The sequence below is a fragment of the Leptopilina heterotoma genome, unplaced genomic scaffold (genome assembly GCF_015476425.1).
Source record: "Leptopilina heterotoma isolate Lh14 unplaced genomic scaffold, ASM1547642v1 Lhet_166, whole genome shotgun sequence".
Lineage (NCBI taxonomy): Eukaryota > Metazoa > Arthropoda > Insecta > Hymenoptera > Figitidae > Leptopilina > Leptopilina heterotoma.
Genome location: NW_025110882.1, coordinates 1790174 through 1814148, shown reverse-complemented (window position 1 = coordinate 1814148; position 23975 = coordinate 1790174). Strand labels below are relative to the sequence as shown.

The 23975-nt window shown below is 29.0% G+C and overlaps 4 protein-coding genes, 1 long non-coding RNA gene and 1 pseudogene across 7 annotated transcripts; 2 read left to right on the top strand and 4 right to left on the bottom strand.

Annotated features, from left to right (window-relative positions):
* Positions 1 to 14: 14 nt before the first annotated feature.
* Positions 15 to 417, bottom strand: LOC122499135. The gene is made up of 2 exons (XR_006301307.1): positions 276 to 417; positions 15 to 202 (listed from the first exon to the last, which is right to left on the bottom strand). It is a non-coding gene; the product is annotated as an uncharacterized LOC122499135 (long non-coding RNA).
* LOC122499130 (S-methyl-5'-thioadenosine phosphorylase) lies at positions 231 to 2546 on the top strand. The gene is made up of 5 exons (XM_043607249.1): positions 231 to 406; positions 745 to 905; positions 1071 to 1494; positions 1592 to 1801; positions 2229 to 2546. The coding sequence occupies exons 1-5, from the start codon at positions 383 to 385 to the stop codon at positions 2256 to 2258; spliced, it is 849 nt and encodes a 282-aa protein (XP_043463184.1). The 5' UTR covers positions 231 to 382; the 3' UTR covers positions 2259 to 2546.
* Positions 2547 to 2835: 289 nt separating this feature from the next.
* Positions 2836 to 6216, bottom strand: LOC122499127 (annotated as a pseudogene).
* Positions 6217 to 6584: 368 nt separating this feature from the next.
* LOC122499131 (syntaxin-6) lies at positions 6585 to 10483 on the top strand. Of its 3 annotated transcripts, none has more exons than XM_043607251.1 (7): positions 6585 to 6890; positions 6983 to 7041; positions 7162 to 7358; positions 8408 to 8502; positions 8588 to 8647; positions 8802 to 9034; positions 9117 to 9938. In XM_043607251.1, exons 2-7 carry the CDS (start codon positions 7007 to 7009, stop codon positions 9334 to 9336), a joined length of 840 nt encoding a protein of 279 aa, XP_043463186.1. In that variant the 5' UTR covers positions 6585 to 6890; positions 6983 to 7006; the 3' UTR covers positions 9337 to 9938. The 3 variants fall into 3 exon arrangements, with proteins under 3 accessions (XP_043463186.1, XP_043463185.1, XP_043463187.1); XM_043607252.1 differs by adding an exon at positions 10283 to 10483 and having other exon boundaries at positions 6586 to 7041; positions 9117 to 9211; XM_043607250.1 differs by having other exon boundaries at positions 6585 to 7041; positions 9117 to 9527.
* A 69-nt stretch (positions 10484 to 10552) lies between these two features.
* LOC122499126 (laminin subunit gamma-1) lies at positions 10553 to 19519 on the bottom strand. The gene is made up of 26 exons (XM_043607242.1): positions 19364 to 19519; positions 18883 to 19072; positions 17949 to 18219; positions 16973 to 17274; positions 16692 to 16897; positions 16465 to 16568; positions 16124 to 16312; positions 15819 to 16044; positions 15468 to 15727; positions 15213 to 15385; positions 14988 to 15120; positions 14695 to 14919; positions 14426 to 14614; positions 14146 to 14331; positions 13767 to 13969; positions 13471 to 13686; positions 13023 to 13293; positions 12754 to 12932; positions 12548 to 12678; positions 12354 to 12464; positions 12078 to 12276; positions 11748 to 11985; positions 11485 to 11660; positions 11234 to 11416; positions 11043 to 11160; positions 10553 to 10960 (listed from the first exon to the last, which is right to left on the bottom strand). Exons 2-26 carry the CDS (start codon positions 19021 to 19023, stop codon positions 10725 to 10727), a joined length of 4866 nt encoding a protein of 1621 aa, XP_043463177.1. The 5' UTR covers positions 19024 to 19072; positions 19364 to 19519; the 3' UTR covers positions 10553 to 10724.
* A 170-nt stretch (positions 19520 to 19689) lies between these two features.
* On the bottom strand, positions 19690 to 20905 carry LOC122499133 (rhythmically expressed gene 2 protein-like). Its single transcript, XM_043607253.1, has 2 exons — positions 20479 to 20905; positions 19690 to 20403 (listed from the first exon to the last, which is right to left on the bottom strand). Exons 1-2 carry the CDS (start codon positions 20767 to 20769, stop codon positions 19930 to 19932), a joined length of 765 nt encoding a protein of 254 aa, XP_043463188.1. The 5' UTR covers positions 20770 to 20905; the 3' UTR covers positions 19690 to 19929.
* Positions 20906 to 23975: the final 3070 nt, after the last annotated feature.

Genomic DNA, 23975 nt, shown 5'->3' with positions numbered 1-23975 from the left:
TTAATCAAATTGAGTAAAGTCGGAAGCCAGGTATCATATTTATTTTTATTATTTCTCTTTTACATACAACTTGATAGAAAATTGCAACAATATTGACATTTCCTCAATATTTGGAAACATATTGAAAAAGTTTTATTAATTTACTCTGCTGCATCAAGTTTTCGGGACTGTGTGGGTTATCACATGTTGGAATTCTTAAACCCTATAGCCACAATAAAGAGAAAGAATTTATTCAACTTGATACATGAAACACATACATTAATATATATACGTACAAGTGTGAATTGAAGCGTAGATATAACCAGTCGCTTCCCGCACATGTTTGTACAACCTGTTGACGCAGAGAATCTAATCAGTATTTTTTTTAGTCTTTTATTACAAAATGAGCAGTAAATATAAAATTAAGGTAAGTCTAAATAATGCAAAAATTTTAGCCTCAATGATGATTTTGATACTTGATTATTTATTTATTTATTTATGTGCCTCTAAATAAAGAATCTTTCGCAGTCGTCGTATATAATAATGAGTACGGTACTGCACACAATAATTTATCATTGACATAATTATTATATTTCGAAACAGAATATAAATTCTACAATTTTATAAAATTGACTAAAAGAGTGATGAAAACAAAATCATGTCAAATTATAATATGGAATCACAGTTTGTTCGATAATGTAAAAATTTAAAGCATGAACAATAAAAAATTATTCTAAACATATCCTCTGAAACATTATTCATCAGGTGGGTATTATTGGTGGATCTGGACTAAATGATCCTGGAAATCAAATCCTAAAATCTTGCTGTATTATTAAGCGTGAAAGTGTCGAAACAGATTTTGGATTGCCGTCTAGTAATCTTTTCCAGGGAACAATAGCTGGAGTTGATTGTGTATTACTCTCAAGGTAATAATAACAGCAGATTATAGGGTGTAACATACATACACATGCACATCTATATAGTTGTTTTTCTCTTTTCTATATTGAAAAAAAAAATTTAATACATCTCTCAACTTTTTTTCCATACTATAGGAAAAAAATACAATCTAATTATATAACTGTATCTTGTAGACATGGTGTAGGGCATACAATAAATCCAACTGGTGTTAATTATCGTGCAAATATTGAAGCCTTGCGTTCTGTCGGATGTACACACATTATAGCATCAACAGCCTGTGGTTCTCTCGCGGAGTCTATTGACAGAGGTCATTTCGTTATTCCAGATAGTTTTATTGACAGAACTATTCATAGAAAGGGAACATTTTATGATGGTACGTCACAAAGTTATCAAGGAATTTGTCACATTCCAATGGAACCATCATTCGATCCTCAAGTCTCTAATATTATTCAGAGAGCATCTGAACAAGTTGGAATAACTATCAGGAAAGGAGGAACTATTGTGACAATAGAAGGTCCCAGGTATTCATCAAAGGCCGAAAGTAAAGTTTTTCAGTCTTGGGGTGGGCACTTGGTCAATATGACTATATGCCCTGAGGTAACTCTCATTTTAAATTAATAATGTAGACAAGTGTCAATAATAATTGAATAATAATAATAATAATAATAATAATTCTTCAACTTTGTTTTTTCAGGTATATTTAGCAAAAGAAGCAGGAATTCTTTATAGTGCAATTGCTTTAGCAACTGATTATGATTGCTGGCATGAATCTGAACAAGTTGTATGTACCTCTGACGTATTAGACGTATTTAAACAAAATGTTGGCAGATTAATTGAGGTGATTGTGAAATCAGTGGAACTAATTGGAAAACAAAATTGGGATCAGCAGATCGATAATCTCAAGGTATGCATCGAAAAAGACGTATTCTAAATTTAAGAATATAATCTTGGTTCATATATTTAAGTATATTTTAATCCAAATATTTTATTCTCATAAAGTTATAGAATAAAATATTTCTTAGATAACAAACTTAAACTCTGAAATATTTCCCATTTTAATATTACCTATATTCCACCTTTTAAAAGGTGGATAATAAAAGTAGGATAATAGAAAAGCCAAGATTATAGAATATATATCCGGTTTTTAATCGTTCCGATTTTATAAACTAGTATACTTGTACACAATAGAAGTAAAATTCTTCACGTTAGACAATGCAACAAGTATGTACGTTTTAAATAATTGGTTAAATTAAAACATTTCAGACATTGTATAATTTTTCTTTGAATATGGCAATAAGCATTTAAACAACACATTTATATTTAATTTTCAGGAAATTATAAAAAGCAACACCCTTATTTAGCTGCAAGAAAACATGAAACGAATATTTTACGATAAAAAGATTGCTGACCAAAATTAGTAGGACTTTTATCCTTGTTACACTCACCGAAAAACGCAAGCGTGTAAACACTGCCCAAGGCACAGAGTCCGATTATATCTGTATGGGAACGTGTCGTGCTGTAGTGACCATTGTAGAACCTGCTTGATTTCCCGTTTGCGATTATTATTTCCGTTATGTTTATATTTGGCCTATAGCTTAAGAAATAATTATATTTCTCACTTTTATTTAATAAACAAATAATAAAACTTGTATGCATTTCTCAATATTATTTAATTTATATAAGAAAATAAATCCTTTTAAATAAAATTATATTAAAATTTATTCAATTGTAACCACAAATCGCAAGTTCTATGAGTGTACAATTTGCAAAAGTAATTTATAACAGAATATCAATTTTACACTAAATGCATAATTTATTTATTTTAAAAATTCTTTTTTGTTTCATAATAAATAAAGAAGAAAAGTAGCTTTGAGGATAAACTCTTAAATATAAAGTCAAAAACCTTAACGTACTAGTTATACTGGACTTTTCTTCAAGTACAAGGTAATTGTGATGTGTATATATTTACAGTCTTACGAAAAAAATATACAATGACGCAATTTGCGCAAAAAGTTTCTAAATATTACAAGTTTATTGATATTGAACTTTTTTTTCTTAGATTAATTTGCGCAGTAAGGAAGAAACAAATAAATTATTACGCAGACATATCTGTACATTCAATTCCCTTTAATAAATAGAATTCTATTCATGTGTGTATTGAGTAACATGTTTCTAATTTCAACATTTTAAGGAGACATAAATTTGTAGACCGGAGACGCGATAATGTTGATGAATTAAAATACATTTTAAAGTTGAAAATATTAAAAGTTACACATTTATAGGATCTTGAAATTAGAGACATTTTACTGTACTCATGTAAATACTGCATGTAAAAACTGCACACTATTGTAACTTTTTCCATTAAGCAAACCGTAGTATGTTTTAGGTTGATTGTTGATTTCAATTTTAAATATAAATATAAATAATAGAAAGAAATCTAATTCTGCAGAACCTTTGTAGTTTAAATATTTTAGTATTTAAAGCTCAAGTACAATAATATATGAATATGAGTTGGAAAAGTACAGACATGATGTTCGAACCCAAAGTTTAGGCCAATACTTGTTGTTACAGGGCACTATATATATATATATATATATATATATATATATATATATATATATATATATATATATATATATATATAATATAACATTAGAGAAAGGCAGTTTATACTGCCTCAAAAACCAATACTTATGCCAAACACAACCCTGTTCATCGTTTGACCAAATTAAGAATTTTGAGCACATACTTCTAAGCATAATAAGAAAACAACAGATTACTTTAAGGTCATGTCCAATTATATTATAAGGAAGAAAATTCCTTCTTAATGGAATATTTCATTAATACGATACATGGTGAAAATGAATGTGTTGTATTAAAAATAAATTTTTACCAAGTTGATAAAAAAAAGGACATAATGCAACTATTAAGACTGACTTACAGTGGATTTAGTTTTGCGAATAAGGAGTTTACGAATGGACAAAGTCCACTTTGAGCGATGAAGACTTGATTGACGTTGAGTATTTTCGCTGTTGCAAGATTCACTTTTATGGCTACTGCTGCACTCATAGGAACGTGATCTGCGGTCTCCTATTTCCGAAGAAAATCTAAAATGTAATTTTAAATTACAACTGCCTCAAGTAGTAATATTATTTGTCTGCCATATTTAGTCTTACCCTGAATCCGAGGAAAAGGCTCTACAAGTCGGAGGCGTATTTGAAACTTCGACAACAGGAACACCAGAATATTCATCTTCTGAACTGGATTCGTCGATGTAACCTATTTCACAATCCAGTGTTGGTAATACTGATGGTACACTTGGTAATAACCAACTTCGTAAGTCTTGAAATGGAGCTTGAAAACATTTGAACAGCTTCCCACTAAAATCAAATTTTTGTTGAAAAATATATTAAGAATCGAAAGATTCACACGAAAAACAACCACATACTCATTCCGAAAGTCGTCAACTTGATCGGTGAAGGTGCGTTTAGCATAAATGCAGACAGAACACCTTCTTCTGCTTCGACAAGCTGTTGCATGTAGTGCTGCAGCCCTCATATGCCTTGCAGTATGACGTAACGTCACAGCTTCTTGAGTCAAAGCAGCTATTCCTTCTTCACGCCGAAGACGTTCTGCACCCAATTCATTTTGTTCCAATCTCAGTTTTTCTTTTAGTACTTCATTCTAAAATTATTAGATTATTAAGTAATGAATATTTCAAGTATAAGTATTATTTATTAATATAATGTAAATAAATACCTCTTGTTCTAATGCATCGCGTTCTGTGCGAATAATTGTTGCTTGTTTGATGACTTCTTGTCTCGCTCGTTCTAAAGAGCGTCTTGTTACTTCATTCTGGGCAGTGTGCAGGTGAAGCTGCCTCAATACACCAGCTTGATCACGTTCCAATCGATCATATTCTGACCTACAAGTGTCTCGATCTATTCTGACTCGCTCAATTTCATCTTCAAGACGTAGGCTTCTTTCCAACTGTAAAAAGAGTTCCTCTTCCTTATCTCGAAGTTCTGATTCGCAGCCTTCCAATTTCTTTTCTAATATCCATCTTGTCTGTTCTAATTTATCACGCTCAGTCTATAAAAAACCAATAGTAATTAGAATATAATTTCATTTCATTTCATTTTACATTATCAAATGCATTTAATCCACCTTTAATTCTATATAACGTTCTTCTAAGTAATATACTAGTCCTTTTGCTTCTTCGTATTTAGTTGATAGTGCAATGTATTTATCATAATGCCTTTTAAATAGGACGAATCTGAAAAAAAATGAAATTATTTTTACTTTTATGTATGAGTAAATTGTCCCAATTCATGAAAATGTACTTTTTTAATCTCAGAAATTTAGTACAGAATGTTTAGACACAACTATTAGTTGAAATATTTTTTAATCTGTTCTAAACATAATTTCAGTGTTAAAAGTAAATTGAGGGAGCATTTTCAAGTACACTAAATTTATTTAAACAATGTAAATTTTTAATTAAACAATGTGTGCTAGTAACTTTCAAGTCCTTTACATATACTTGTATGCATATGTAAAAGGCTAAAAAGAGCTTTTTCTTTCACTTGGCTCGTATATTATACAACAACTTAAAAATTTAGGTTATGTTTCAACACAATTGTTGTGGCATTATATTAAAATTAATATATATGTAAAGCTATAATATTGTAAAATTTTTAAATGTATTTTAAAAGTGTTAATAATTTGAATGATTAAGAATTAATGTTTCTTTTACCTATAAAAGTCATTTTCAGACACAATATCACGAATAGAATCAACAGGATCGATTCTTGCAGAAGGCGTGCAAGAAATAAGATCTTCGGAAATTGCAGACACTGGAGTAGGTGTCCTGGACATTGGTTTAAAAAAATCCTCACTTTTAGAATGCCTCATTTTGCACGTACTGTTATTGTTGTTGTTGTTGGTTTTAAACACATCTTTATTCACTGCTTTATAAAGCCCGTTAGAAACTAATATTAATACATCTGTCATTATTTCACATCACAAGAAGAGAGTAGAAAATTCATATTAATCACAATCTTTTGCCTTTAATATAATTGAACAACTTTTTTTTTTTGCAAACAATATTTAGAAAAATAAATATTTTCTGATGTTTAAATGTATTTCACTTTTTAAAATTATAAAAATTTGTAGGTTGCAGTTTTTGCAACATTAGAATATTTATAATTATATATACTGAAACGGATTCAATATTTTTAAGGCAATACAAAGTCTTCTTGCTCATACCACTCATACATAAATCAACTTTTCATTTACTTCGAAAAAATCTAATAGAGGGTACCTGAGTACAGAAAAATGCACCACTTCCCCCTTGTGTATATTAACTTTCCCAATTATTCCCACCATCTCATTAAAAGTTTCCGACTTTCACTATTTTAGGGTTCTTCTATAAAGGTACATACCGGGCATTGGAAAGAAAAGGCCACGAATAGCTTCTGTCATTGTCTTTTGCATGTACTGTCCGTATTCTTTGTGTACAATTACTCTTAAGTTGCGTCCACAATATATTAAGGTGCGCGTACCGTAAGGAGTAAGAGAGTCAGAAAATTCAAATTATTTTCTCTCCCTTACTCTCGTTGCTTACCAGTCACACCTAGATGTGAGTGCACCTTTAAAGGCCAGTGCACTCTGGTTGAAGAAACTATTGTGCACTGATCTTAAACTGATATTTAAAGTATAGTTATACTGCACTCTGCACATGATTGCATCTTTACACAAGTAAATAAAAATATTTCTTTTGTTATTTCATTTAAAACTTAAAATTAACTCGAGTCAAAGCAAACTTTTTATTAAATGTAAAGATGCTACGAAAATTCTGGAAAGAAGCATTTATTTGATTTGAATAAAAAAATTTATTGTTTAATACGAATAAAAATCAATATTATCCGTGTTTCCGCGCAAACGTCAACAAAGAACTTTAATTGGTAGTAGGCATAAAGAAAGAAAGAAAGAAAGTAAGTAAGAAGAAATATTAATAACGAATTCTTAATATTCGTGAAAACTTTATTTTTTACCAATGATCGTCAACCTAAAAATATCAATGCAGCCGTAAGGTGCATTCTAGGAGGGAATGACGCTTGAAGATCCTTTTTTTGTCGTCAAAGAGTAAGTATTGTTTCTTTAACGATTTAAAACTATTAATTTTATTATATTATTCATTACATGAATGTATAATAATAATTTTTATATTTATGTACTGTATTTAATATGTCGTTTAAAATTTAGCGAGGTAAATAAAGCTTTAAATAAGACAAGAAATCTATATAGTCGTTGGGTAGAACTGCAAAATGTTGTCAGTATCACTCCTACGTTAAATTCGCGACATCCAGTTTCGCAGGAGGAATTGGAGTGGACTACAACTGAATTACGAAACGCTTTACGGTCTATTGAATGGGATTTGGAAGATCTTGAAGATACTATTTATATCCTTTTCTTATTTAATAAATATATAATAACATATGTGGACGTCCACATGAAAAGGGCCCATTTTGGCACTATTGGACTTATCTACATGAGCGAATTCCTTGCAAAATTTGGAAAATTTTTAGTGGTCATAAAACTTTTTTGGTGAAAAATTCGATGAGTTACAGAATTTCAAAGTTTAGAACGCCAAACCTCATTTCGAGAAAAACGGAATTAAAAATTGTGATACCAATTGATGGTGATATCTCTGGTTCTTCTGGGAAGTTATTCAGATAAGAATTATTTCCAGTCCAGGGCACCTTTAAGATGAAAAAACCAATAGGTTTAAAATTTTTAAAACCAACCCCCTCCCTCAATTTTGAAAAATATGAAAATTCGACAAAATGGACCCTTTTCTAAAAAGGAGGTTTTTTTTTTATTAATAAACCATTTTTTACAAGGTTAATGATTGAGTGCAATTTTATTGTGTCATTTGAAGAAAAAGAATAGAAATTAAACTTATTTAAAATTTTTTAACTGTCTCTATTGCGAAAAATTTTACTAAAAAAATATCGAATTTTTCATTTCTATGACTACAAAAACAAAGACTCTAACATTAATATCTCTGGTTCTTCTGGAAAGTTATTCAGATAAGAATTGTTTACAGTCCAGGACATCTTAAAGATGAAAAATCAAGAGGTTTTAAATTTTTCCACACCTCCTTTTTTTAAAATACGGATTACTTTTGCAAATGACCGACAGAATGGGCCCTTTTTATTTTTCTAAAGAGCCAATGAAATCAAACAGTTAAATTATCGATAAATTAATGAAAACCGCATGATTCGACTTGTCAAAACATGTAGATTGATAATAAAAAATTTTTAAAAATTAAGATTTAATTTTAAAAAAGCCTCCAATCTTGTTCTTATTACAAATGAGAATTTATTTTGTATATAATAATTAAAAGTAAATACTGGCATGCAAGATTTAGAGAAATTAGACGAAATAAATAACTTGCATGTTTTTATTGAAATTACCGTGTATTAATTTCCTTAATAATCACAAACACGTATCGTCGAAAAGAATCCTTCAAAATTTAAAATTGATAATAAAGAATTAGTATTTCGAAGGCGTTTCATTGAAGAAACTCGTGACGAAGTGAAAGTAAATTCTTTATAAATATAAAAATTTGATGGTTTATAAATATGTATAAGAAAAAAACAAGGAATATATTGTTGATAATTTTCAGATTATGAAAGACAAGATGAATTTAAGTAGAGGTCGAGATCGGGATCGTACTGCTAGACAGGTATTTTGAAATTAATGTTTTCTTAATTGCTTTTGTGTGATATGCAAAAAAGGAGAGGAAGAAATTTTTACAAATTGAAATCAAAATGTAATTTTTATTTTTTTGGTTTCGATTTAAAATAAACTACAATAATAATTAATATTTTGTTTTGCAGCCACTTTTAGACAGTCCTGCTAGAGCACTACCAGTTTCCCACAATTCAACAAAATATAGCAAATTAGAAAATGAAATCGACAGCCCTAATCGACAATTTTTAGACACAACGATGCACCAACAACATACCATGTTGCGCCAACAAGATGAACAACTCGACATGATAGGAGAAAGCATTGATACTCTCAAGACTGTTTCGAGGCAAATTAATACAGAATTAGACGAACAAACAGTGTAAGCTTAAACTTGATTTTAGATTAATTTAAATTTATACATCTTTCAATTAATTTAATAAATAATTTTATTAAATTTTCAGAATGTTGGACGACTTTGGAAATGATTTAGAGGTGACGGACTCAAAATTAGATGCAACTATGAAAAAAATGTCAAAAGTCCTTCATATGAGTAATGGTAACTATAATAATTACATTCCTGCTCCTTCTACTTCATCATTTCATGATACTTATTATAGAACCAAATCTTTATATTCTTTATCAACCACTATTACCAACTGTTTTCTTTGTTCTAAAGAATAACTTACCATTCAAAATCATATTAAAAAAAATTATTCTTTTTTAATTATTTTAAATAAATAAAAGTCTTTACATGGCGACTAATGGTAATGTCTCAATAGAAAAGCAAATTTTAATAGAGTAAATTGAATAGATTTTATTTAATAATCTTTTTATTTTTTAAAATAAACATGGCAATCTTTCTTATACAGCAATAAAAAATATTAAAAATTAATTTTCAAAAATTCCGAATATTACGCTTCAAAAAATATGAAAGCTTTTCACGAAGAATATCTGGATTAAATTAGAATCATACTCTTTCTTTTTAGATTTAATGTACTATATTATTATTGTTGAGCAATAGAATAAACTATTATGTATAACCATAATTTTGCCGAATCTGGATAACTTTTGTAAACCATACTATTTCGTATGAAAAGTTTATAAAGCAAACATTATATACGAAACATTACGGTTTATAGCCCTTATTTAAAACAATATGGTTTTCCATTGAACCATTGAGTAATAAAAAAAATTGTGTTAATAGAACACAATAATTACTGGTTTAATTATAGTAGAATACACAAGTATTGAATAAAGTATATTTGTAAATAATAGTTTATCAAAATATGCCAAACTTTTTTTGTTTTTTTTTTTGTTTTTTTTCATAAGAATTTAAATTTATCTTGAATAGGAATTATTTTCTTTCAATTTGTTATTTGTGAAATTTTAAGAAAAAGTTTACTTGTACAATTATTATTATTATTATTGTTATCGACAATGTTGTCTTTAAATTTGTTTTATTTTTATCAAACATGTATAATGTCTTTGGGAATCTAAATAAAGTTCCAAATGTTTTTAAAGTATTGAACAGTTTGTTAAAAACCCATACAAAAAATTGAAATAATATAAACTTTTATTGTACTAGATGATTTTAATCAAGTAGCAAATTACTTTATGTTTGTTTTAGATCGCAGACAATGGGTAGCAATTGGAGTCTTGACTGCCATATTAATAGTTTTAATTATTTTATTTATAATTAAGTAAATGATTTTTTGTCAGTTGTTTTTCATCGTTTTCTAATTGTAAATGTTAAATACGTTAAGTTTATTCAATTTTTTCTCTTTATGTCGTTAAACGTTGATATTTAATAAAAAAAAATATACAAAAACTCTTTGTTATATCTTTGCACTCGCGACATTTTAGTTAAATTTTAGTCAAGTATAAATTAAGATATATATTTTTGTAATTAATACAGATTTATTATTTTTTATAAAATTAAGTTATACAAAATTATAAAATAACTTTGATTGTTTAATCAAGTGGAATCGAATCACTTGATTATTAGAAAATTATAAGAAAAAAAAATTAAAATTTTTTTTTTATGTAATCAAGTCTTTGGCATGAAACCCTCAAGGCTCTAAACGTACACGCTTGTGGCAATCTGTAGGCAGAGCTTTTTTAATGTCGTCTATATTTTCGACTTCTAATTTGAGACGATTTACTTCATCTTCATAATTTTTTACCCATTGAGTCTGAAGATTCTTTGCGTCCGTTAAAGTTCGAATTCTTTTATCTAAATTTGCAGCTTTTATTTCTTCCTGAGCTGCAAGTAACCGTTTCTCCAAGAGATTCAAATCCTCATCATCTGCGGGGACATAATGACATATTTTCAATTTACATGAATTAATAAAAAAAAAAAAAAAAATATGAATTTAAAAGTTTCTTACTAATTTCAGGCAAAGCTTCTAATTCTTTAACAATTGCAGTCACATCATCAAGGGCTTTTTGTACTTGATGAGAAGCAAGAGAGGTATTAGTTTTAGCCTGACCAACTTTATAGTTTGCCTTAAAAAAAAGAAGAGAAAATTATAATATCTGTAGTCTAAAATAACGTAAATGTAATTACTTATGCAATTACTTCATTTGTAGCATTGACATCTCTTTCCACTTGATTTTCATATTGTTTAATCAGTGACTCAGTAATATCAACTCTAGTATGTAATTTTTCTGCTTCACTTCCCAATCTGATGGCTTCCATTTTTGTTTTATTGGCCTCGATTCTAATGTTATTTGCATTTCCGCTGGCCTTTTCTGCGTCTGTCTGTGAAAATAAAAAAGTTATTTACCATTTGTGTACAATTAGTAAAACTATTTTTATAATTGACTTACTTGGGCATTTTTTGCAAAATTTCGAGCACCCATGGCATTTTTCTCCGAATCTTTTAGTGCATTTTGAGCCTCATTTGCTTTATTTATTGCATTGTGTACCAATTGTTTAGTATTATCAATATTTTTAAGAGCCTCATCAGCTTTAACACGAACTCGTTGCACTTCAGCGTCAAATTCTTTTATTATGAACAGTAATTAAATAAAATTTTAATAAATAGACATGTTTTAAAAATTATTATTATTATTATTATTATTAATATTACCACTCAGTTTTTGAAAAGTTTCTTGAGCTTCTTTTAAAGTTAGAGCGCCACGATTAACAGCTTCTTCTGCTTTAGCATTAGCCCCATCGACATCAGATAATAATTCTGCTGTTACGATTTGCTGTTCTTGAGCTCTTTCCAGCAACTTTTCACCATCTTTTATTTTCTCTGCCTTCTCTCTAAGAATATATTCATTGTCTTCTAATAGTAACTGTGCCGTTTCCTTAAGTCTTTGACCCTATATATATATGAATGACAAAAATTTCCGTCAAGTACTTACTCAATTAGAATTATAGGCTTCTTATTGTGACAGTTTTTTTTTATATTTACCTCATTATTAATAGAATCAACATGATTTTGTAAATCAATAACATTTACAATTGGAATAGTAATATCTTGAATAAATAAACCGAGTGCCTCGTCAGAAACGTTAATTGATTTCAAGAGTGTTGTTGCAGTCAGGTTTAACACTTCATTAAAACCGTCTCCCAAAACACCGAGTTGATGATCAAGATTTTTTATCTCATCACTGAATTACATAACAATAAATTAAAGTCTCTTTTAATAAATATTATGAAGAATATAATATTATTAATGTACATTTACCTAATATTTGAGTTCATTGTTATTGCTTTTTTGGCTAAATTGTAAGCTTCCATTGAATTATTTCGAGCAAGTTCTGCGAGTTCATGTATTTTCTTCGCTTCATTTACATGTCTAAAAATAACAAGAAAAAATACAATGGATTTCAATATAATTTCATTATTTAAATAAATTATTTAAAAAAAAAAACTATTTACAAATCTGCCAAACTTCGCGCTTCTTTTGCTATATTTGTCATTTCTTGATTTTGTTGGCCAACTTGTTCTGCTCGTATTCTAGCATCCTTTAAGGCCGTTTGTCCATCAACATTCAAATAATCCTCTTCTTCCTATTATGAAACAAATTCATATAAAATCTTGATAATTAACAACAAATACAATACAATTATAAACTGATGACTCACATTCAACTGTTCGTGAATTTTATCAAGTACTTTTTCGGCTTCATCAATGCTCATTTGACCCTGCATGGTAATTTTCTGTGCATTCATTGCAGTTTGATCAACATTTTGGGAAATTTCTTCAATTTCATTCAATTCATCTCTGATGTCGTCCAGTTGTTCAACCAATGTTTTCTTCTCATCTACAAAGAAGAAAGATGATGAAAAAAACAATAGTTTATAGAATGAATATTGCTTTTCCAAAAATTATCAGAAAAAATTAGCACACTCACTTCCAGACCCTTGTTTCGCAAGTGAAACAAGCTTCTTTATTCTTTCTTGAACATTTTTTAGTTCCTTCTCAAAATCAGAATCTTTTATAACAGTTGGACTGCTATTGATTTTTTTTAATGTGTCTTCTAAATCACCAAGACGTTTCCTGTGGGAATTGACCGCACTCTCAACTAGATTGTAACAAGGAGGGCAGTCGATGCAACCATATTGACGATTATATTTATTCTCTTTACAGCGATCGCAGCGACGTCCCTCAACATTTGGAAGACACTTGAAGAAAGAGGATTATTATTGAGAAAGAAAAGATTTAGAGTAGTTTAAGGGCATGTTATTCAGTGGTCACGTGCCCCATATACTTTACTATGAGTCACGTGACCCCTGAATAACATAACCTTAAGAAAGTAAAAAAAAAAAAAAAAAAACATTTTACACGGTATTTATACTTACAGGACATTGTCCAACAGCGTCGCACTGAAGATCTTGTGAACCAATAACATCACAATCGCAAGTCTTGCAACCTTCTCGACTAAATCCATATTGATAAGAAATACATGCATCACACCTTAAGCCAGTAATTCCAGGTCGACAGTGACACTGACCAGTCAGTGCATCACATGTACGATTGTAAGATCCTTCTGCGTCACAATTACAAGCTGTGCAACCCTTAAAGTTTTAAATTCCCCTTTAACAATAATTTATAATGTAACAACGTGGATAGTTTCAGTTATTTATTTGAAAATTACCTCGCCACTAATAATGTGGTAATACCCATCTTCACATTTGTCACAATTTCGACCAATTACATGAGCCTTACACGAACAATGACCACTAAGTTGATCACAAGGAGCTACACTTCCATCATCAAGTTCCAATGATCCGGGAGCAAAACATTGACATAATTTACAACTATCCTCTTTCTTATTAGACAAAGCATCTCCATAATATCCTAGTAATAATTAAACATTAAAATTAATTCAAACAGTGTGTAATGTGTTATCAAGTCTTTTTTACTATATAAAAGAAACAAATGAATTATGTTTTTACAAAATATAAAAAATTTAAAATATACCTAATTTTGAAAAAATATACCTATACATACTAGAAATTTAATAAAAAATTTACCTCGAAGGCATTCGTCACAGTGAAAACCGGCAGTGTTATTTACACATTTAAGACACTCGCCACTTTCATGATTACAATTACGGACAGCATTTAAATCAATATTATTATTGCATTCACATGGACGACATGCTTGTCCCTTTTCCGGATTTCCAAAGTATCCATCTGAACAAGTTTCGCAACGTGGACCTAAGAGAAAATTTAATAAACAATTTAAAATTAAAGAAAAACAAAAAAAACTTGTTTGCAAAATTATGTATCTTCTGAAAACAAGCAGCAATACCTGTTCTTCCCAGTGGACATTCAGAGCAAATTGGTTCCGGATTAGTTCCTAGAAGAATACAAGGTCCATTATCAGGACATGGACATGGTTTGCAGTCATTAGATGTTCCTTTCAAAGGATGTCCATAATATCCACGAGCACATAATTCACAATTACTTCCAGCTGTATTATCTTGGCAAATACATTGACCTGTAAAAATAATTTTTAAGCCAAAAATTACTTGAACATTCGCAGTAAAAATTGGTCAAGTAAACACAGAGATATTTTACCTGTTTCCGTTTCACAAATGTCAGCATGCCCGTTACAATTACAAGGAACACAAAGAGCGAATGGTCCTCCATTTGGTGGATCATGATGATAACCTGGAGCACAGGATTCACAAAATTGGCCAACATATCCTGTTGGACATTGACAATGTTCAATCCAATCTGCAGGCTCTCCAGCTGCTCCACGGTGTGCTGTTTCTATCTTGACGTCGTCCAAAAATCCTCTACCTGTAATATTCATTTATTAATAATAATAATGTTTCGGGGGAAAGAAATTAAATAATATAATGCTATACCTTGATGAGTGTATGTGCCACGAATTTTAATAATTGTTAAATTTGAAAGAATGGAAATGAAATTTCTGGAACTAAGTCTTGGCTGCCATCCATAGTCAGGATGTTCATGCAATTTGAATTTGTATTCTTGTGCCTGTAACAAAAAATTAATAAATATTAAATGAATACTTTTGAATAAAATTAAATTAAAATTTAGTAAAAAATTAAAATAAATCCATAAATTACAGTTATAGTTGGTAGGCGATTATCTTGTCCGAAAATAGGTTGCGTGATCTGTTCACCATTTCCACTTTCAATAACAATATCTCGAGCTGTTGGAGCTGGTCCGGTTTCACCGATTCTTAAGGTGAAGCTAAAATCTTGATTATATGATGCCCTTTGATCGCCAAGAAATCTTTCTAGGAAATGTTGAAAAATGTTTTCATGTAAATTATATTTAAAAAAAAAAATAATTTCAAAAAACCTTGAAAAATTATTAACCTGGTGCAAGGAAGTAAACATTATCTCTATCAGGAGCAGTGACAGCTATTGTTTGTGTAAGCGCATCGTAATTTAGGGGAATTGGAGTTCCAGTGGCAACTCCAGCTGTCCAGCGTTCGTTTCCTCTAACAAAATTACTTTCAATTGCTGTCTTTGAATAACCTGTTGCTGCATTGCAAAGCACTGAATGGCCATAACAAAAACAGGGAGTACAACCAAATTCATTTTCTAATGCAAGATTGAAAAATCCAGGCCGACAGCTATTCAAAATAATAATAATAATAATAATAAGAATAAGAATAATTATGAATTTTTTGATTTGATAAATGTATTTTTTTTTGTAATACTAACGTTCGACATCTTTTCCCTTCAACATTATCTTTGCATCGGCATGTACCACTCACAGGATCACAATTGGGTTTATTTTTAAAAGATCCTGCTTCAAAGCATTCACAAGAAGCGCATCCATAAGAACCAAAATTATAGAAATTTGCCAAACATCTATCACATTTATCGCCTGTGACACCAGGCTTGCATTGACATTTGCCTTCACTATTGCATTGTAAACTTCTTGAACCTAATAGGAATTGAAGTTAAAAGAATAAATTCACTTCTGCCTTCTGATTTACTATTTAGGAATAAATCAAATTTATTACCTGTTTCATCACAATTACAAGCAACACAGTAATTATCTTCAGTTCGTTGGTAAAAATTTTCTCGACATCTTTCGCAATTTGCTCCAGCCCGATTGGATTGACAGTCCAAGCAGTGACCTCCATGTCCAGTTAATTTGTATAATTCTTTATCAAAGTAACAGCGATCCGAATAGCCATTGCAGTTACAAGCTATTAAAATAGTTGTATATATTACGCAAAATTAATTTATTGTTTAAAGTTATTTCCATAATAATTAGATATACAATAGAAAAACAAAAGCTTGGAAAGCAAATTTTATCTTAAAACGTGTGATACACATTTCAGAAATGTTCTATACTCACGTTTGCATTCATGCGCATCTATGGTCGTAGCACGACCCCAGGGAGCATCATTATAAAATGGTAGGCACTCATTACAGTCTGGACCAGTTGTAAAATGTTCGCAGCTTTTAAATAAAATTTAAATTTAATTAAAATCGAAATTAAATGATATGATGATAAATTATCATTATTATTATTATCATTAGCAATTATGATGTATTATTATATTTTTATTGCATATATCTAACCGACAAACTCTCCTCGTCCTTCCGTCAACGCTGGTGCTGTTGACACATTCACCGGCATGTCCATTACAAGCGCAACGAGCTCCCACAGCTACATCAGCAATTGCATAGTAATAAGATTTTAATACTTGATCATCTCCAAACACTTCATCTCCGAATGTATTTAATCTGTCTAAAGTAATTCTCAAATCTGTAGCTTGGACCCATTCCTTAAAAGTAGAATAACTTTGTAATTAATCTTGAATTTTATTAGACAATTTGTTAAATTGAAATAAATAATTAACCTGCAATTCGGTGTTGGTCTCAAAGTAGTAAGCAGATGGTCGTCCTTCTAGAGTAGAAAATGCCACAGTTCCTTTAGATAAAGGAGAAATGTCGGAATATTCAGATGTGCAAAGTACTCGAGTGTCATCCCCACGTGTAGTGTCTTTAGACTCTGGCAGTCCGTAAGTATCTCGACACGTGGCTGAGTAAAATTGATATGGTTCCCAGAAAGATTTGTCATTTCTCCTTTTGTAAATTCCCCAACTTTCTGGCCGTGGAGACTCAAATAACACTCTCACATATGTAATGTCAAATGTTTTCCCTAAAAGAATTAATTAAATAAGGCTTTAAATTTTAAAAAGGACATGTTTAAAATTTCATCATGCATAATTTAATAAAAAAAACATTTTCTTTTAAATTCTTTAGATGCGCGCTCGCGCATCTATTTTACAGCTCTGTGAAAATCTTATGTGTGAGTTTTAAACACATGGCTAAGCGCTTCTACAACGATTTCTGAACAGATGTGGTTCACTTCCGGGAAGAATATTGTATTTCTTTATTTCTGTAGAGAAATTCATTTCAAATGGAAGAAAATATTTACTTGAAAATTTATTTTAAAAAAATGTTTACTTACAAAGCATTAATTAAAAAAAAAAAAAAAAGGTTTGCAAATAAATTAATATTTTTAAGGTGAGTTTATTCATTAGACAAAAATTCTACAAGTTTTATAAAATATTAGACCTCTGTTCTGATATTATATACTCAAAACCCCGTGGGTGTACTGATATAAAATTACTACCGAGAATCACAGTGTTTAAACTAATAAACAGGATGGAATTTATCACGTTCCGATAGAGAAAAATAGGGGAAGTCAAAGGTTCATCATCCGCCTACTAGGAACGCCATAATGAAGAGTTTTCAAATAACGATTACAAAATTTAAATACTCGTTAATTTTTTTTTTCAAATAAGAATAATTAAATAAGTAAGTTATTACCAAGGCGAAGTGTAAGATTGACTTGATTTGGAAATTGGATTCCATCCAACATGGTTGTAGATTGCCACCAAGTAGCATTATCATTATTGTCATGATCAGTGAGAAATATTGCAGAATGATCTTCTTGTTTACAAATTTCACAAGATTTTTCATTATTTTGGTTATCGTTGTGCGTTTGCATACAGTACTCAGTAGGTCCTTCTTCTCCGCAAGTGTTTGTAGCTTCCATTACAACACTGAAAGCAGCATTTTCAAACGGCGGTATACACCTCTAAAAAAAGTATTATTATTAGGTATTATTAAATTAATAGCATACAACGCAATAGGCTTTTTTGGCCTACATAAATTTGCAATCAAATAAACATTGTACATTTCTTTAGATTTTTCCAATATCGAAAAGTTCAATTCAATTAAACTATTATTTTAATCTAAAAATCATTTTATAATCATTTGTTATTTATTACGAGAATTCCTAATATAAAGAAATCAACTTTTTATGAATTGGAAATATTATCAAATATTTTCCCTTGAGATAATTTGGGACCCACACTCGTTCACGAACCTTATCTCATCAAGTTCAAGTGAACTCTATGATAACCCAGCATTTTATCCAAAATGTAAACCCCATATATATAAAAGAAAGATTTCTATAAGAGTTAAATATACTATACAACATTCCATCTTATGCTACAAATCATTATTATGGCATATCCTGCCAGCTTTAGACAATATTACACTAAATTTTCTATATACAAATAATATAAAAATTGCAGGTTTATATAAAGTAAATTTCCAATATTATTTTTACTATACTTCCGTTACAATTATTATGCATATCATATCAATGTTGTATTTTTAATTTTTAAATTCAATTCTTTTATTGAAGTGTTAAAAAAGAAAATTTGGTAGAAAATGATTTCATTTCACTACTGACCTGAGCTCTTCCTGAGTTATCGTAACATTTATCTTCCTCTCTGTTTTTCGGTATCTTATGAAATTGTTCATCTGTTGGGTCTGGATCAGCAGAAACTCCAATTAGGAGACCCAGATAGAAAAAAAAGAAGATTCCAGGCATTTTCTTCTTATCACAACTCAGTGCTTCTGCTGCTGTTGATCCATGAGTCCTATAAAAGTGACAATTCCAAATCACACGTTTGTTTACAAAAAAAAAAAAAAACAAGTATCAATTGCAATATTTTATGCTACATGAATTTTTTCCACAGTCTTTACCAGAGTATCACAATATCTTGTATACAAGTACTTTTACATTACTTAAAGTTCTGACAATTGTTTTTTTAAGGATTAAAATGAAATGAGTAGTAGTAGTAGTAATATAAACTCTGCGTGGAATGAATTGCACAGACATTTAAAATTTATCATCATAAAATAAAAAAAGAGAATTTAATTATTTTTACCTTATAGTTCACTTAATTAAATTTGAATCAAATGCACAACAACTTTAACACACTAAAGTATTTTAAATTTAACAAAAGAAAAGAAAAAAAAATATTGAATATCTCACTAAAGTGCATCAAGTTTCAAACTGCTTCAAACAGCTTCTATTGAGGGAACTGGCATCTCTTTTTCTTGTTGGATCATGTTAAGATCACTATAAGCATGCGTCTGGATTTAGTTACAGTAACGCGCTTGCGCTTTAAATGTAGGAATGGCTTTTATATATTTGATATATCTATATATTTCCTTATTATGTTGATCTCAGAAAGCTATACTTTTGCTTTTATCAACTGTAATAATTAAAAATGTACATTTTCTTGAGAATAAAACTTGATTCTTATTTTGAATAATTAAGGATATAATAGCATCACATTTTTAATATTTTACGTAGGTACAACTAAGTTAAAATGATGTGCATAAATTAACCTATATGCCTCAATATATCTTCTGTTTAGGTTTCCATATAAATTATGTAATTAATTTTTGCCGTAAATATTTATTTTTGTAATAAATTAAAATGTACACATTATTTTATTGTATATTGTATATTTTCTATAATGCACCTCCCAAGTTCTTCTAAACTACTAAAAATTTCATCTCTTTTTATTAGAGGATTTACTGATTCGTCGTTTTCTATCATTAAAACAGCGTTCCAATTTGCATTTTTTGCACCTTTATAATCTTCCTCAATGCTGTTACCAATGTGTAAAGCTTCTTCAGGAAAAATGCTTGTTTTTCTTAATTCTTTAAAATTTTTAAGAGCCTCATTGAAGATTAGAGGATTTGGTTTTTCAATTCCAAATTTATAACTACATAAAATGAATGGAAAATATTGTTTGATATTTAATGAATCAAGAATTGAATTCAGTCCATCATCAAAATTTGATATTACTCCAAGCAAAATATCGTGCTTTTTAAGAAACTCTAGTAGTTCTATAGTTCCAGGAACAATTTCCCAACAAACTCTTGTACGGTAACGTTCTATCAATGATGTTGCAATCTAAGAATTAAAAAATATATATTTATTGTAAAAAAATCACCAATATTGTACTGGAAGAATATGATAAATAATTACCTTTGATAGTGTTTCCTCTGAAATATTAGAAGAATGTTGGTCTTTAAATGTAGCGTAAACAAGTGCGCGCCACCAATTTTCAGATCCTAAACCTGTATGTTTCCCAAAGATTGGGTGTTTAATTGAAAATTTTTTGAAATTAAGTTTAAAACTTTTCGACAATTTAACAGTATCAACATTAGTGATTCCGTGTTCTAGTGCAACTTGAGCATAATGCTTTCCCACATCTGTCTTCAATAATGTGCCCGTTATATCAAATGTGACGAGTTTCACGGGTCTAATGAATCTCATGTTTTTTATGTATATAATTATTGTTGTTGTTTCGTATGCGGAAATAAATACCAAACGAATTTTCAATATTGATAATATGTAAATTGAGTTTTGTTTCTCTTATTTAAATTTCCGAAATCTCAATTGGTGTATGTGTGGATTAGCCATAAATCTCAAACATCAAGTTTAGAAAACTCGTTACAAAAAGCGAAGCATGAGTTGAGAGAATAAGACATTATTCCATCTCCCATTTCACATTTGCAACAAAAATTTTCCATTTATTTCTAAACATAATTATACTTGATATTTATACCTAATGAAAATAATGTTACGATTTCCATTTCACAATAAATTCTAATAATAAATTACATAATAATTATCGAGTACCTACTCTATTTATTCTATAGTGTATTATGAAAAATGTAATAAAAATGTAGGTATAAACTGAAATATTGTTTATTAATCAAATGTTGTTGCCAATAATTTACCGGTGATTATAATTAATGTAAACACAAATTTTGTTATTTTTTACACAATACTTTAATGATTAACAAAATATAATGGAATATTACTATATTTACATATAGTTACTGCGATAGATGAAAAAATGTCAATTTACAAAAAGCATTCGTATTATTATTATTATTATAAGACAACTATAAAATATAATTAACTTAAAATATCAGATCACTAAAACAATATAATAATCTATTGAGAGAGAATTATAATATAATATAATATAATATAATATAAGAAATACATTCGTTGTAAAAAGATTGTCCAAGAAAATAATTTATCGTTTGTGCAATAATTATGTATTTCATTGAAAAAGATTTAAAAACACTTTTTTTCCAATTCATTGGAAAACATGAGATCAACCGATTGCTTGATTTTGTGCTTTTATAAATTACTCAAAGAGTAATTTTTTCCTTTTTGTAATATTTAAATATCTAGCAACGATGGTGGTTTGTAGTTTTGATGTTTAAATATCACGAGACTGTCCATCTTAATAAAATTGCATTAAGAATATTTAACGATGTCAGTCAAAGTTGTTTATACACAAAGCACAATAGAAAAATGATACAAAATCGTTCTCTTTTCATTCCTTTTTATCATACACACATACCCTTAATTGCTTCACATCAAACCTTTTTGACTACTAAAACATCATCATCATCATCATCATCATCATCGAAACTGGCACAAAACTTTCATTCAAATTTTAAAGAAAACATTCTTGTTCCTTTCTATTAATCCGTTAATACAATAAACTTAATTTTTAATCCTTAATTATTATTCTTCATTAGATGACGATCATTTTTGATCGAAAGGATTAAAACTTGTAATATACAAAAGACAATTAGTGAACAGGGCCCGGGGGATGAATGAAATCGTACACAATATTGTGTGACTGATACTTTGCAATTAAAAAAAAATGTTGAAAATTATGCATCTCACACTTCGATTCGCAATAATGCTTACACAATATGTACAAATATATATGTTTATATTAGATAATAAACATTGAGTTAACGAGTATGGCAGTCGATTATTAAAAATTTCACTTACAAATCTTCCTATTTCTAAAAGTTGTAGGTAAATAAAAATTATTTCCTTAATATACAGATCAGTCTCACAATCATTATTAAAGTTGTTCTTCGGAAATTCTATGATATTGTGTAATAGATAATTGGGCGAGATCCACTCAATACAATATTTACATCCATCCTTGTCATCTCTTTCCCGAGAAACTATATGTAATTGTGTGCCCACTTCACTTGCAGTCCTTGCAGTCGATAGATATTCGCAAGCCCCAAAACAAACTTCTTATACAAATTGGTATATATAAATATAAAAAATTATACTTAACATTAATTAATGAGCTTTTCGCTCAACTTTTATTCAAACCTTTCGACTATTCTTTTGTGAATTTTCATATATATTTCAAATATCATATCTTTGTTATTTAAAATTAAAAAAAGTGTCAGTCCACTCCTCTCGTACATTTTATCTAATTATATAAAAAGTTAATTTCAAAAAACGTGTTTCATACATTTTATTTTTTTTATTCAATTATTGTGCTTTTCAATAAAAGACTGCTGTTTTCTGGATATTTTATCATTTTATCAAAACTGTCATTTCAAATTTCTTTATTCGCAAACTATACACTAATTCTTGCAATATAAAAAGTATACCAACGCGATAACACATGTTTTTCTTCATTATTAGTCAATAATAAATACTGAATTGATTATAAAAACTGTGATTCCAACTGTCACAGGTAAAATCACACGATAAAAAAATATTACTTAAAAAGTAAAAAGAAAAGATTACATCATATAAAAATAAATTGTAGTTTTGCTTTCATTCAACAGAAAGATTACTACTGAGACGCACGCGCTAATACCAGTCGTGTATGTGTCTGTCTCTCTCTCTCTCTCTCTCTCTCTCTCTCTCGAAACTGCTCTTTGCTATACTTGACTGGCATAAGTGTGTGCGTCCGACTGATTCCCGAATCAATTATTGGAGGCCTCAATTATTGTATAGGTATGACTCAAGTACTTTTCAAAGAAAAAGAAAGAGATAGGACACGTATAATAGATATACTGTCTCTGGTGTATAATTCTGTTTTAATCAAATTAAAAATAATAAAATTTTTGTTTATGAAGAAAAAACATTTTTATAATAACATAATATTCGTTTTAAAATATTAATGATGTACATTTGACAATACAAAAAATGAATATAAAAACAAATTGCTAAAAACCTATTTGTATTGAAATTTATTATTATTAATAAATATTTTTGCTCTATTAGGCAACTTTTTCAATCTGCGCATGATTATAAACATAAAACATAATTTTCGTCCAATTTTTACAAATTTTTTTTTCTTTGCTTGAATCAAGGAATTAATTTACTATATGGAAACAATAATACAGTTAAAAATATATTTATGTGAAAAAAAATAAGCAAAAACTGGAATAAAGACAAAAATCAGAAAAAAAATCCTAATAAACTTGTTAGTAATTGTAGATACAAATGATACAATGGAAACGAAATTTTATAGATTTATATAAAATTCATGGAGGTGTACGTATATAGAATTGGACAAATGGCACAATATCAAAAAAATTCTTTTACCAACAAAAAATATTAAAAAATATTAATTGACACGAACAAATAAAAATTTTGTATTAAAAGTATATGTGCAATAATTGAAAAATTTA